The sequence below is a fragment of the Quercus robur genome, chromosome 5 (genome assembly GCF_932294415.1).
Source record: "Quercus robur chromosome 5, dhQueRobu3.1, whole genome shotgun sequence".
Classification (NCBI taxonomy): domain Eukaryota; kingdom Viridiplantae; phylum Streptophyta; class Magnoliopsida; order Fagales; family Fagaceae; genus Quercus; species Quercus robur.
The window spans coordinates 13650516-13664358 of NC_065538.1; the positions used below are offsets into that span (position 1 = coordinate 13650516).

The 13843-nt window shown below is 30.7% G+C and overlaps 1 protein-coding gene across 1 annotated transcript; it reads right to left on the bottom strand.

The window, feature by feature from the left end:
- Window positions 1–1407: 1407 nt before the first annotated feature.
- LOC126729016 (uncharacterized) lies at window positions 1408–6295 on the bottom strand. Its single transcript, XM_050434778.1, has 2 exons — window positions 5858–6295; window positions 1408–1800 (listed from the first exon to the last, which is right to left on the bottom strand). Exons 1-2 carry the CDS (start codon window positions 6265–6267, stop codon window positions 1566–1568), a joined length of 645 nt encoding a protein of 214 aa, XP_050290735.1. The 5' UTR covers window positions 6268–6295; the 3' UTR covers window positions 1408–1565.
- Between the last annotated feature and the right edge of the window lie 7548 nt (window positions 6296–13843).

Sequence of the window (13843 nt, forward strand, 5' to 3'; positions counted from 1 at the left end):
AGATATTCTAACACAATCAACTAAAAAAACCCAGAACATGGATTTTTCCAAGCATGACCTAGATGGTTAATAGGTACCTTTTTCCATCTTTCATCTTCATATTCATTTCATAACTCTTTCACATCCGTTTTTTCTCTATGTTATATATATATATATATATATATATATATATATATTAATTTATTTATGGGTTTTGTGTGTGTGTGGGGGGGGGGGGGGGGTTGATGGCTTTTGTTGTTGAAGAAAACAAAAAAAGTTTACAAAAAAGAATGTGATTTGGTTTTTAGGGTTTGAATTCGAAATCCAATGGCATGGTGGTCGATGCTTGCTAATGGGTCTGCTTTAGATTGCGTCAAAACCCCAGAAAAGAAGCTAAAGCAAAATGATTTCTGGGTCGATCTAAAACCGGGTTCCAATGGATTTGATATCCAACTAGATTCCGATAAGCTTCGATGCGAGTTCAAAGGGTTTCTTCTACGTTTTGGCAAGGAGATCTGTGATCGAGACTATTTTCGGCCTCTACCTCCAATGCTTGGAGATGGGCAGCGTGTGGATTTGCTTATGCTTTTGTTTGCTGTGAGAGAGAATGGTGGGTACAACGTTGTTTCTGAAGAGAGGTTGTGGTATAAGTTTTGGGTTTTGTTAGTTGATTGTGTTAGAGTATTTGAGTTTGATCATGGTTTTGTATATGTTTTTGCTTGTTTGGATACTAAGAAAATGAAATAAAAGAGAAGAAAATCTTGAATTTCTTATTTTCTGGGCAACCATGTTCTTGGGGGAAAAACGTGAAGAACAATTATTTTTAACTAAAATTTTTAATATTTTTATTTTAAAATTATTGATAACTAAAATTTTATTTTATTTTAAAATTAAATAAACTATTTTTAATATTTTTTTAAATTCTGCTGTTTGCCATGTGCGCATTTTCCATCTCTGATGTAACGACATAAACCAAAACGGGAAGCGTTTTTTAGGATAAGGACTAAAAGCAGTAAAAATAAAATCTGGGGACTAAAGTGAGAATCGCCTAGAAATGTAGGGACGAAAATATGATTTTCGCCTATAATAAAAAATTAAAATTAAAAAACAAAAATGCATTGTGATTGTATAATTCTTTTCAAGTTTCTTTCTTTATTTATGATTACAAAATTTTCATTCTCTCATACTTGTAAACTATAAAAATAATCCACATCTTTTTTTTTTTTTTTCTTGATATTTGTTGGTATAAGAGGCTACAAGGGAACCGGGGTGCCACTTGCCAAACCAGCCAAATCTTCTATGGTGTTTATTATTTCATAACATGCTACAAAGAAAAAATTCCTTGAAAAACACAAAAGTAAGATTTATTATTTTTATAATATGTTGTATATATATAACATCCTCCCACATGTGTATACCCCACAAGTGTTTGATCTACTCCAATGTGAGAGAATGTTATATGCAACACGTCACACATAATACCACATTTACATCTAATTAAAAGAAGCCATCAAGGGACAAGTTCATATGCTACACATATGGATCATGGAAGGGCTAAGCTTCAGTCCAAGTAAATGTTTGATTAATCACTTAGTCCACCAGTAAAGAAAATCCCTCTTTCTGTTTATCTTCTTCTTCAACTGGAGTAATGTATAGACTAGGGCCTCAGCTGTTGGAGGACACCCAGGAACATAAAAGTCAACCGGGACAATCCTGTCACAGCCTCGAACAATAGCATATGAGTAGTGGTAATAGCCACCTCCATTTGCACAGCTTCCCATAGAGATGACATACCGTGGATCTGCCATTTGATCATAGACCCTACAAAAAAATTACCTTAAAAATTAATGCAATATAAAGTTTCAAAATCCAATCAAATTATATTAATACCAGATGGCAAAGTGGGTAGTTTTCACCGTATAGAAATCAATGATTGATATTATGGTGGATACATTAGAACTAGACCAAAGAACACCATTGTTGGGGTTGGAGCTTGGGGGTCAGTGCCGTTTGTAATGAAGAAGTATTGTTCTGGTCAATGAGTTTTGGTTCAAATATGTGATTCCTTGTAACAGAGATCAAAGTTTTCGATATTGTACTGTATTGGTTGGCGGTATGGTCAGTATTTGTCGTGCCTATAGATGAATCAATACAAATCTCTCCCTCAATCAAAACAAAGCCATAAAGCATACTGCATAAAATACCACCAGGCATACTGGTGGATATCAATTATTTTGGCTTGAAAATGGAAATTTGTTGATTAAAAAATTACCAAAAAAAAAAAAAAAATCCTGAAGTCAGCAATAGAAGCAGACACGCTTAAATGGAAGGTGAGTTCATAGAATCAACAGTATTGGGTGCATGTATAATCTCCACACAAAAAAAAAAAGGTAACATCTTGGGCAGTTAAGCACAAGTTTTTGATTTCGAGTCTTGCGAAGGTCCAAGAGTGGACAAAAATATCAGAGGATAGGATCATAATTGATTCATTATTCTCATTCTCATTCTCCTATTTGTTTCTCAAAAAAAAAAAAAAAAAAATTCTCAATCTCCAATTTAAATGAGACTCAAGGGCGGCGCTATAGTTTATTCAGGGCTCAAATGAATCCCCTAACTTCAAAAAAATAAATAATATTATATACATGAAATATTTTTTTTAGTTTAATACTTTAATTTATTCTTAAATTTTTTTTTTTCACACCTTGACTTAAATATTGCACGCCCTTATTACAAGTATTTCAAACTCTAAGAGTAAAAAGTAAGCCTTTGTGAATTGTAAGAATTACTCTTTATTATAAATTTATATAATATGTGTATAACTGTGTCTAATATTGATTGTTTGAATTACTTTTTATTTTAATATTATTTGCGTGAATTATGATGTATGGATGTTTGTGTGTACAGTATATATGTGATATAACTTTATATAATTTAATAATTAGGAAATAGAGATGGTTTTTTTTACATGTTTGTGTATTGTTATCATATTATAATAATTTTTTTTATAAAGTTAGTAAAATTCAAGAAAAAAAAATTTTTAAGTTAGTGATTGTTAAGCATTTTAATGGTTAAGTAGACACGTAGTGTATAATTTTATGTAATATGAATATATGTGATTGTGTGTGTCAATAATTAATACGGAACCAATGAGTTGAGAATTGAGATTAGTCATTTAGTTTAAAATATTTTTATAAAAACAAAGAAAAATAGATAATAACAACTGCATAATGATAAAAATGTTTGGCAAACTTAACAAAATAAAATGTTTATAGGCTCATAGCTACCCACATTGGCAATAGATACTCATAATGAACTATTATGTAGCAATTAAAATTTTGAAAAATTGTAAAAAGAAATTGTAAAACTTCATATATTATTATTATTTTGTTGATAACTAGATATATTCAAATTCTCTTTTTATTAATTTTTTTTTTAATTTAAGTTTCTTAATGACACCTTCCTAAACAAAATTCTTGGAGCCGCCACTAAATGAGACCACATTTGGTAATGACCTCTAGACAAAAGACTAATACAATCCCTCAAACAAAATGAAATACAATTACATCTATCATCTAGAGTCATGCCTCAGTGGTGGTTTTTGAATTTAAACCTTCATAAACAAAGGTGTCATATTGGTGCGACTTACACTATGTTTTGGAGTTTGTAAAGAAAGAGAAAGGAATGAAATGGATAGAATAGAAAGAAATGGAAAAGAAATGAATTAAATATTGATCTCTCTTGTATTTAGATGTTTAAAAGAGAATTAGTGGAATAATAAGTAAATTTGGGAGTTTTTTTTATATAGAAAGAATGCAAAGAAATCCTTTTATAACATTTCATTTCTTTAATTAAAGTGGAGGTGTAGACATTTAAGAAAAGAAAAAATAGAATCACGGGGACGTAAGTAAAAATTAATTTAAAACATACTCTATTCCTTCCAATTTCTCCCATTTTTCCGAGGGAGTTAAAAATTGACCTAAACTCTTTAAAATTCTTTGAGCCAGATATTCTAGATTTGGTTAAGTTTTGGATTATGGCTCAACTCACATGACTATTCAATCATTAATTTCTTGATGGGCAGTAATATAATTATGACCATAATTGGATGGGGTAGTCACGGCTAGTCCTCTCTCACCCTTTTTTTATAAAGTCAAAAATTCATACATCATCTTCACTTAGATAATTCGAGTTCATAAGGAAATAAAGAAATCAAAGGGCTTTCAACAAATTTTTCATTGAACTCATATAAATCACCCATTATATGATGCCAACCACAATTGATTACATAAGATTCACACGGTTATTTCTAGTAAGATATTTCTTCCAAAATATTGATGAATATTTAACAATTAGTTAGGAACTCATGAAATACAATAAAATTTTTAACTCTCTCTTTTATTTTTTTTCTAGGAAATTTAATAATTATTAATTGATATTTATTATTATTATGTTTGTCAATGTAACTATCCATTCTATCATTTAAAGAAAAATTAAGAAAATTTTATATGAAAAGATTTTAATGAAGAGTTATACTAATAATAATAATAATAATAATAATAATAATAATAATAATAATGTGAAAATTGTGAGGCTTCAAAGTTTATGTGATCTAATATTAAGATAATGATCAAAAGTTAAATTGTTTCGATTATGACTCCTTGGTACGATTTACATCTAGTACAATAACTAGGACTATCACAGTATGCAATTGCTATTCTTGTGAGATTTAAAAGTTAAAACGGTAAAAAGTTAAAAAGGTAAACAAAAGGTTTAAAAAAAACCATTTTAACTAGTATTCAACTTTATGGGTTGAGATTAACCCGACATATTTATTAAATAGATTAAGATTCATCAACCTTAACATGTTATTAAACGAGTTAGTCGTGTTGACCAGTTTATTATTTTTTTTAAAAGAAAAAAAAATACAAATTTCAGTACTAATTCAATTGATTTGAATATGAAAAAAAAATAGATTTTTTGAATATATAATTCAAAACTAACAGAGTAATTGCATCATAAATAAAGATTCAAAAGTAAAACATATCTCAATATCACAAATAATCAATTATAATATGTTAAACAAAATAAACCACAACAGCTAATTTTAGATCCCAGCAATCAATTTCAAGAAAATAGATAAAAAGATAAAGGTACAAGTAAAGGATGACAACGACCTGAATTTCAAGTGATAGAGAGAAATGAAGGACGAGGGCAATGGCAAATTGGCACCGCAATGACAGATGTGTGATAGTGACTAAGAAAATAAGGTGAGATTGAGGTTGGAGAGTGATAGGTGGTCATGTGGCTTGGAGAAATGCAACTAGGAAAGAAAATAAGTTTATACACCTAAGGTTTTAAATGCTATATTGGTAAAATGATATTTAGTTAAACGAGTCAAATAGATTCCATAAGTTGGACACAAACCCTACACGCAAATTAAACGAGCTAGTCATGACAACATAAATAAGACACAAACCCATTAATCATCAAAGCATAACCTGTTAACTTTGTGTTGTGCTATATCATGTTCGTAGATCGTGTTGAATTTTGTCACTCCTACTTGGCAATAGTTTTGGCAACTAAGAGTATTTGCATTAACTCATGTGAAAATTGTTGTTTATTTTAGTATAAGAACCTAATTTTCCTATTTTACTTACTTTTCAAAACACATCACATTATATTATATATTTTACATTATATTTCATTAAAATATTAATACCTTAACATTGGACAATCATATTTTAAAATTTTTAATTTTTCTAAAATATTTAAAATTTAAAAAACCAAAAAATTCAATTTTTAAATCGAAGGATAAAACATATACAAAAAAAAAAAAAAAAAAGCTGATAACAAAATAATCAATATCATCAAAACTTACTTCCGAAGTGCAGGAGCCATCTTATTGGTAAGAGTGCCAGCCACAACCATCAAATCGGCTTGTCGTGGAGAGGGCCTGAAGAAGGTGCCCATGCGGTCCATATCATACCTGGCGGCGCTGGCGTGCATCATCTCAACAGCGCAGCAGGCCAGCCCTAACGTCACGGGCCATATGGACGCTGATTGGGCCCAGTTCGCGAGAGCATCCACCTTTAATACTAAGTACTCTCCCGTCTTGCTCAAGCCTGCAGTAGGGGATCTGGATGGAAGGGTAGTTCGTGGGCCATTTTGAGTAGCCGGAAAGTGGGAGGAGGACATGAGTGATGAAGGGGTTGTGTGGAGCAAGGTGGACCTTTGGGATGAGACCAAGGCTAGCTTTGTAGCTGTATGTCTTGGTATAAGAGCAGCCATTTGATCACACCAACTATGAGAGTTTGTAGTTTTTTTTTTTTTTTATCAGAGAAAGAACTTGAAGCTTTGAGAAAGAGAGTTTTTTAGATACTTATATTTGAGAGAAAAAGAGAGAGCTCAACTTTTATTTTTGTGTACGTGTGTGTGTGTGAGAGAGAGAGAGAGGGAGAGAGAGTCAAAGTTCTAACTTTGAGAGGGAGATTAAAGAAAAGCTTGTTTTAGAGAGAATATATTGTCAAAAGAAATGAATAAATCTATAAAATAGGAGCAAAAAGCTCGTTACGTTACAAATGAGACTCCCCTTATAACCAAAAAGGCTAGATCTAGATTAGCTACATAACTTTCTCTTCCCCTAACTAACAAGATTTTATATTTGAGAAAGAGAAGGAGAGGTTGACAACTCATTTTTGAAGCCGGAAAAAGTGCCCAAATGCATCTAATTGACCTCCTACATTTGAGGAGTTTCTTGGCCATGTGTGAACCAAGTGTGTGATTTATGTCCTACACTGGAGTGACAACTCCATTTATTGTCTTTATATTTAAGTAGAGTCTCTACTAACCATTGAGTTTTTTAGGTGTAACCAGTCACTTATGTCTAATCCATTTTATACCTATTTAACTAAGGATTACGCTAAGGGTTCCTAAGAATGTCTCGAACAAAAGACATGGAGTCGAAAGTTTTATTATGTGTTGGGAATGTATTAGACACCCCACAATGCCAAATGGTACCTTGTTTTGGTTTAATCATAATTTCTATCATTTGAAATGTTTGGCATTTGGCTTTCAAGGACACCCATGGGGATGCATCTATATGTGAGTATATATGCATGGACATGTGAGCATGTAAAGATTTGTGTGCATGTGAGAATGCATGTCATGTTAAATACTATGTACTAAAATGCAATTTGTGCACAAAGGAGGCTACTTTTATATATATATATATATATATATATATATATAGAGAGAGAGAGAGAGAGAGAGAGAGAGAGAGAGAGAGAGAGAGAGAGTTTTAACCTATAACGTCCACTTCTGATGATTGTACTTTTTATCATTAAATTAAGACACCAATCAATTTTGGTGTAGACAAGAATTGAACCCCAGAAATTTCAACTGAATATATGGCCCACCTATACAGAAATATCTAGAATCCTTTTTTTTTTTTTTTCCTTTTCTTTTTTTAGACAGAATTAGATTTATTACATGTAATTTATTTTTTAAATTTTAGAATTTTAAACATGCTTCATTTAAATCTTAAATTTTGAAAATGTTTTATTTAAATTTGAGGCTTATAAAAATGTTTCAGTTATTGTTGTTTATTCAATTATTGTTAAACCTTATATAGTCTGAGATGGTTTTATTTTAAACTTTAGTGTTTATGTTTCAATATAATCTCAAATTTTGAAATAAATTTCATTTAAATTAGTTAGTCATGTGATGTTAAACGGTGTTCACAGAAAACATGTGATAGAGATTTCATATAAAATATGTGCTTAATTTAACTAGATGAAACATTTTGAAAGTTAAAGATTTAATAAAAATGTACCCAAATTCAAAGGTTTAAGAAGTAACCTACTCATTGATTCTTAGTACAAAACATGTGAACGTTTGTTAATTCGAGACTGAATTTTTATTGGGCTAAAACTGCATATTGCTATACCTATACACTTTTTTTTCTTTTCTAATAAGGAAATTTTAGTGTAATTTATGTCATTCAATATATTTTAAAAAATTTTAAAAATTTTATTGTAATTTAAAAAAGATATTTCATTGAATAATAAAACAAATTTTTAGCTTCAAATTGTGTGGAAAAAGGTAAAACTTATAAGATTAAATTTTTACTAAAACAAAAAATTATAATATATTTTTATGCAATGTAATAATGAAACATCTATATATATATATATATATATATTTAGGAGTATGGTTTTATAGAGCCCAAATAATATCAAGCCATGGGCAAACATAAGCCCAATATCAACAAGTCCACTCTAAATATGGGCCTTCCCTGAAAGAACCAAATCTCGGATCACAAATCAAATAGTTCGTCATCTCAATTCCGAGGATCATTTAATCCAAGAATCCCATCCAAGAACAAGATCCACACAGAATTGGTAGAAGTTAAATATCTGTCGAGCTCCCGAGGAAGAATTCTAGAACACACGAGTTCATCTAAGGAAGTTTTTTGAAGCTTCCTGATGATTCTACAATAACCTCCACATTAATGAGAGTCACCTGCCCAGCACCACCACATGTAATGCAAAATGACAAGCTAGAACAGTATAAAAAGCCCCAAAAGTCTCATTTCATGATAAAAAAGTGAGAAAAGAAAAGCCCGATAGGACATGAAATTATCTAGCTAGATAAGGACAACACACACTGAAGAAAGAGATAGGGCAAATATAAGGAAATATAAGGGCAAAGAAAAGAGACACAGAATACATGTGAGAAAGATAGAGATTTTCTAGAAGAATAGAGAATCTTTGTTCTTGAGAAAAACCCTTGTAACACAATCCAAGATATAAAATAATGAAATTTAGTTCTATATGATTAGGATGTAGTTGTTTCTTGTTCTTAATTATTCAAATCTCTCATTGTGAATTAATATTAGCCCATAGCACAAATTAATTGCAATCCTAATCTTGCTCAATTAACGCCATAGCTAGAGTTGAGTTTTTGGGTTGCACTATATATATATAATAATTTGGATTTAGTTTTAACATGAGTAATCTTGAAAAAATTTTAATTATAATAATGGAGTTTTTCTTATTGTTAACTGCACTAGTAATTTTAATTTACCTACAATGGGTCATATGACGAAATTATGTCGCATAATAAATAATATTTACATTGAGCTACATAATGTAAGTTCAACTTGTAATATCTAACTTCTATTATTAAAATAGACAATTATGATAGATTATTAAAGAAAATAAAAATAAAAATTCTAGACAGAATTAATAGAAAATTGGAATCCTTGGAAAATATGGACAGATCTGCTATATATACTAAAGTTGAAAAGAAAAATGATAGTTTTTTGGACCTCTATGAAAGAATGAAAGCTTTAAATTCACATTTTAAAAAAGAAATAGAATTTTTACCCCATCAAAGATCATCTTTTACAAAAACCATGATAGATAATTGGTGTATAAATAATAGTTTAAAAGAAGATATAAATAAGAATTTATAGATGTTAAAAGCAACTGACAGAAGAGTTGATGAAGAAACTGACCCAATTAAGGAAAGAGTAACACATATAGAAGATAAAATAAAAGATCTCACAAAAGAAAGAAGTACTATAGAAAATGACAGACTAAAAGAAATGGTGGAAAAGCAAAATAATAGAAAAGTTTCTAGTTCAGTACAAATTATATGTAAAAAGCTAGACACAGATAGATAAAAGAGCCTAATAGAGACAAGCAAGAAAGAATCTCTACATGAGAAGTTAATAGATAATAATAAAAAAAAGGAATGGTAAAAGACATGAAAGAAATGTATGAAAGAATAGAAAGTCAACAAACCAATTCAAAGGATGAAACTCTACGTAAAGGATTAGATATAGGAAAAGACATAGTAAAACAAAGAAACATGACAAAGAAAGAGACAAAAGATGATAGTCCTAGAAATAATGATGATGGTTTGAAAGAATTGTATGAAAGACAAAAGAATGAAATAATACGTGGGAAGTTAGATACAAAAGAGATAGAAAAATATAGTGTGGTAAAAGCAAAAGAGGAAATAGTGAAAGAAGAAGTCAATAGAAAAGACAAAAAGTGTAATAGTTTAAGGGAAAAAATTGTAGAAAGACTAGAATTAATTGAAAGATCTATAATAGATACCCAAAATGATAGTTTGACAGAATTAACTAAAAAAATGAAAATTCTAAATTTACCTTTAGAAATAGACAGAGAAAGAGACATAACAGTTTTAAATACTATTGAAATATCAGATAATGAGAAAACTGACAGACATGTTAACAATACTATTTGTCATAAATGCAAAAGATGTGGACATACTAAAAAACAATGTGACAGACATAATAAAATTGTTAAACAAATGAGTAAATTAGAATTTGAGAAAGACATAACAAATGAATTAATGAAAATATTTAATGTTAGTCAAAAAGAAATAGATCAAGTAAAGAAAGAGTTAAAATCAACCAACCCACTTAAGATTAATAAAAGGAAAAGAAAACAAAAAGACATAATAATAAAACTGATAGAAGAACTACCAGATCACCATACAGACAGAAAAGAATATTTATTAAAATTGAAAGAATCTATAGAAATACCTATTGCTTGTATTAGGTGTAGGAAATATGGACACCATGTTACAGAATGCCGAAAGAAAGAGAAAGGAAAAGACAAGAAAGAAAAAGTAAAAATGAAAATAAAACAAGATGGTGTAGAGATAAAACCAGTAGCTCCACAAGACTTAATGACAGAAGCAAAAATGGTAAAAAAAGAAAATTAAAGAATTTTCTAACCCCACAAACAGAAAATTTGATGATGATGATGATGATGATGGCAATAGACAGAATTTCTTAAGTTTAATTGACAGAGTAATTGTCCAAAAATGGCATACAGAAATTAATTTTGTAATTAATAAAGAATTTTCTTTGACAGAAATCGCTTTAGGAGTTGATATGAATTGTATACAAGAAAGATTAATACTCTTAAAGTATTATGATAAGTCATCTGAAAGATTAATTCAGGCCAATAGAGAAAAACTAATAATTAATTATAAAGTACCTATTGTTCATATATGCCATGATGGAATATATTTTGAGGCAGGCGTTGTTTTAATTAAAGATCTTCCTTCTAAAATTATTTTAGGAATTCCTTTTATGATTTTAATTTATCCCTTTTTAGTGATAGATAAAGGAATTAAAACTAACGTATTGAATGAAAAACGCTCTTCCAAAAAGGTTACTATTTTAACAGATATCAACGAAAGAGGAATCTATAGAACTGAAAGAAGTTTGTCATCTTCAAAGACAGAAATATTACTTGTTAATCAATTGACAGAAAATGACAAAAAGAAAGATAAACAAGACAAAGAGACAGAGATATGTTCTTGTTCTTATTCTCCTATTGCTTTTTTACATAAAGTCCAATCTACAGAAGAACTCAGTAGAAAAGGCATAAAAGACGGAAATATAGATACAATCTTTTGTAATCAATATGCATGGACTAATAGTATATGGACTAACAGATGGCAACTTGAGACTATTGCCCCCACACCAAATATAGAAAACAGTGAAACGGACTTCATAGCCCAAAATATAGATGGTACAGTTATTATTTCTTTTAACAATAATGACAGACATACTAATAGACTGATAGAAGTACTAAATGACATATTTACACCCTTTATAGTATTTTTAAATAGTCATATAACAAATATTTTAATAAAAGAAGCCTCGACAGATTCTCCTTTATTAATCATTAAAGAAAACATTAATTGTGGTAATTTCTTGAATAATGACAGATTTAATTTCCCAACAGGTAGAATTAATTATAATCCCTTGATAGATTGTCCTATTAACGAAAGAATTTACGAAGATAGAATCATACTAGATTTAAGAAATATTTTGAATCTCACTTACCTTGACAGATTCCATCATGACTATTCTAATACTCTTGCTACTCAGCAAGAGCACAAAAGTGTACAAAGAAAAGTTTGTTTTATAAATGTTGTTTGTTTTATAAATGCTTTTCTTGTTTTTCTTATAAAATATTTCAAAAGAATTTCACAGAAAGACATTGCCGAAAGAATTTCAAAAGAAGTTTTGCAAAATATTTGCTCCAAACATAACCCTCTTCCCAAAACCCAATTGCAGACTATGAGTAAAAGATTCTCTCAGAAAGACAAGGGCAAGGCACCAGCGGTGCAACCCAGAGGTATTCGAAAGCCTTCAGTAAAAATTTCGGATATGCATGAAGGCGTCTCGATAGAGACAATATCCCTTCAAGATACGTTGCTAGCAGAGGCAATGTATTCATGTGGTGATAAAAGTGTAATTCTGCAAAAAGTGCTCGACAGTGATCTTATGTTTCAAGACGGAGAATTTACAGACCTTCCTCTTCATATTAAACTACTTCTTGATAATTTACAAGCAGCATTCACCCTCAGACAGAAACCCTTATTCCAAATGACCCTTCAGGCTTTGGAATTACATCTTGTTAGCACCGGGGCATTTATTGAAGCACTCGGTTGTCAACTCCCTGGCAAGGAGGATGGAGATTCAAGCTCCACAAAGACAGAACTACAGTCTCTAAAAAGCTATCTTATGGGAATAAGCTTTTCAAAGCTCCACCCTAAGATTCAGCAAAAAACGAGACTTGCTATTAGAACCTTACCCCCCGAAATCCAACAGAATATATTAACTCATAAAGCTATAACAAGTTCTTATGATAGATGGATGTATCTTTTTAAACTGATAGTCTCTACAGCATTTATCAGGACCGAAGACATGACAGGTAATATATGGTTATCTCATAAAGCTAAATGGTATGAGAGCTTTGGAAATTCAGACAGAGTTTATGAAAGAACAGGAGATATATTTAATCCTTACCCGAGATTACTTATCAACACAGAGACAGAGGATCCAGTAATCTGTGATCCCTTATGGTTATCTGAAATGCTAGAAGCAGGGTATATCAGCAAATTAACCATTACTTCTGCAAATCAGATTAGTTTATTTCCCAGAGTCATCCAAGAAGCAACAGCACAGATTGGAGGACTTAATTATATGAAGATGGAAATCTGGAGTACTCTTCCAGTTTGGGACAGTAGCTATTATATGGAAGCTCAACCAGCACATATTTTAGTCCTTATCCATGATTGGTGTGGTATCCCTGAATATAACTGGTATACAGGAGATACTTATTTATCACTTGATGATCCAGGTGCTCTAGCTCAAGAATGGTCTAATTTCATGAGTAATAAGATTTATAAAGTACAAAAAGAATTAGACAGAGGTTTCCATTTATATGGCTACACCGACAGGATAGCTGTGTATGGCCCAAGACCTTCAACAGGAAGGCTCATTGGGAAAAGAAGGATTGTTAAAGATCCCAGATTGATGATAGCCAAGGATCATATTCCTGTTTTCGTTCCTATTTTATACTGTGCCCTATGTAATGATTATGGAGTGCTCCATGAGCATGAGCAGTATGAGGACAACTCTGATCCGCTAGATTATGATAACTATGCGGATACAGATTGATAGACAGATAGACAGAAGGCACAAACAGACAGAATACTCTTCCGAACAGACAACGGCGACAGATCACTATTCACTGATGACAGATCACTATTCACTGGAGACAGATCACTATTCACCGACATGCATGAATAGCTTCCAGACAGATCCATTATATTCCAGACAAATATAGACAGAACCAGAAAGATATTTTGAAAGATATTTTGACATAATATTATTCACATGCAGATAGACTATTACTGTTCAAGATAGACTTTTACTGTTCAAGATTCTACCAAAAGATTAACTTGAGTTCACTTTACTTAACTCAGGTTACTTTTGAAGACTTACCATGGTTCACTTTATCTATAA

What these genes read in the sequence shown, in the direction of transcription:
- LOC126729016 (XM_050434778.1), bottom strand. Translation starts at nt 6,267, where the DNA reads ATGGCTGCTCTTATACCAAGACATACAGCTACAAAGCTAGCCTTGGTC. An exon ending in ATGGCTCCTGCACTTCGGAA is followed by an intron (nt 1,801 to 5,857) that starts GTAAGTTTTGAT and finishes ATTTTTTTGTAG; the next exon opens with GGTCTATGATCAAATGGCAG.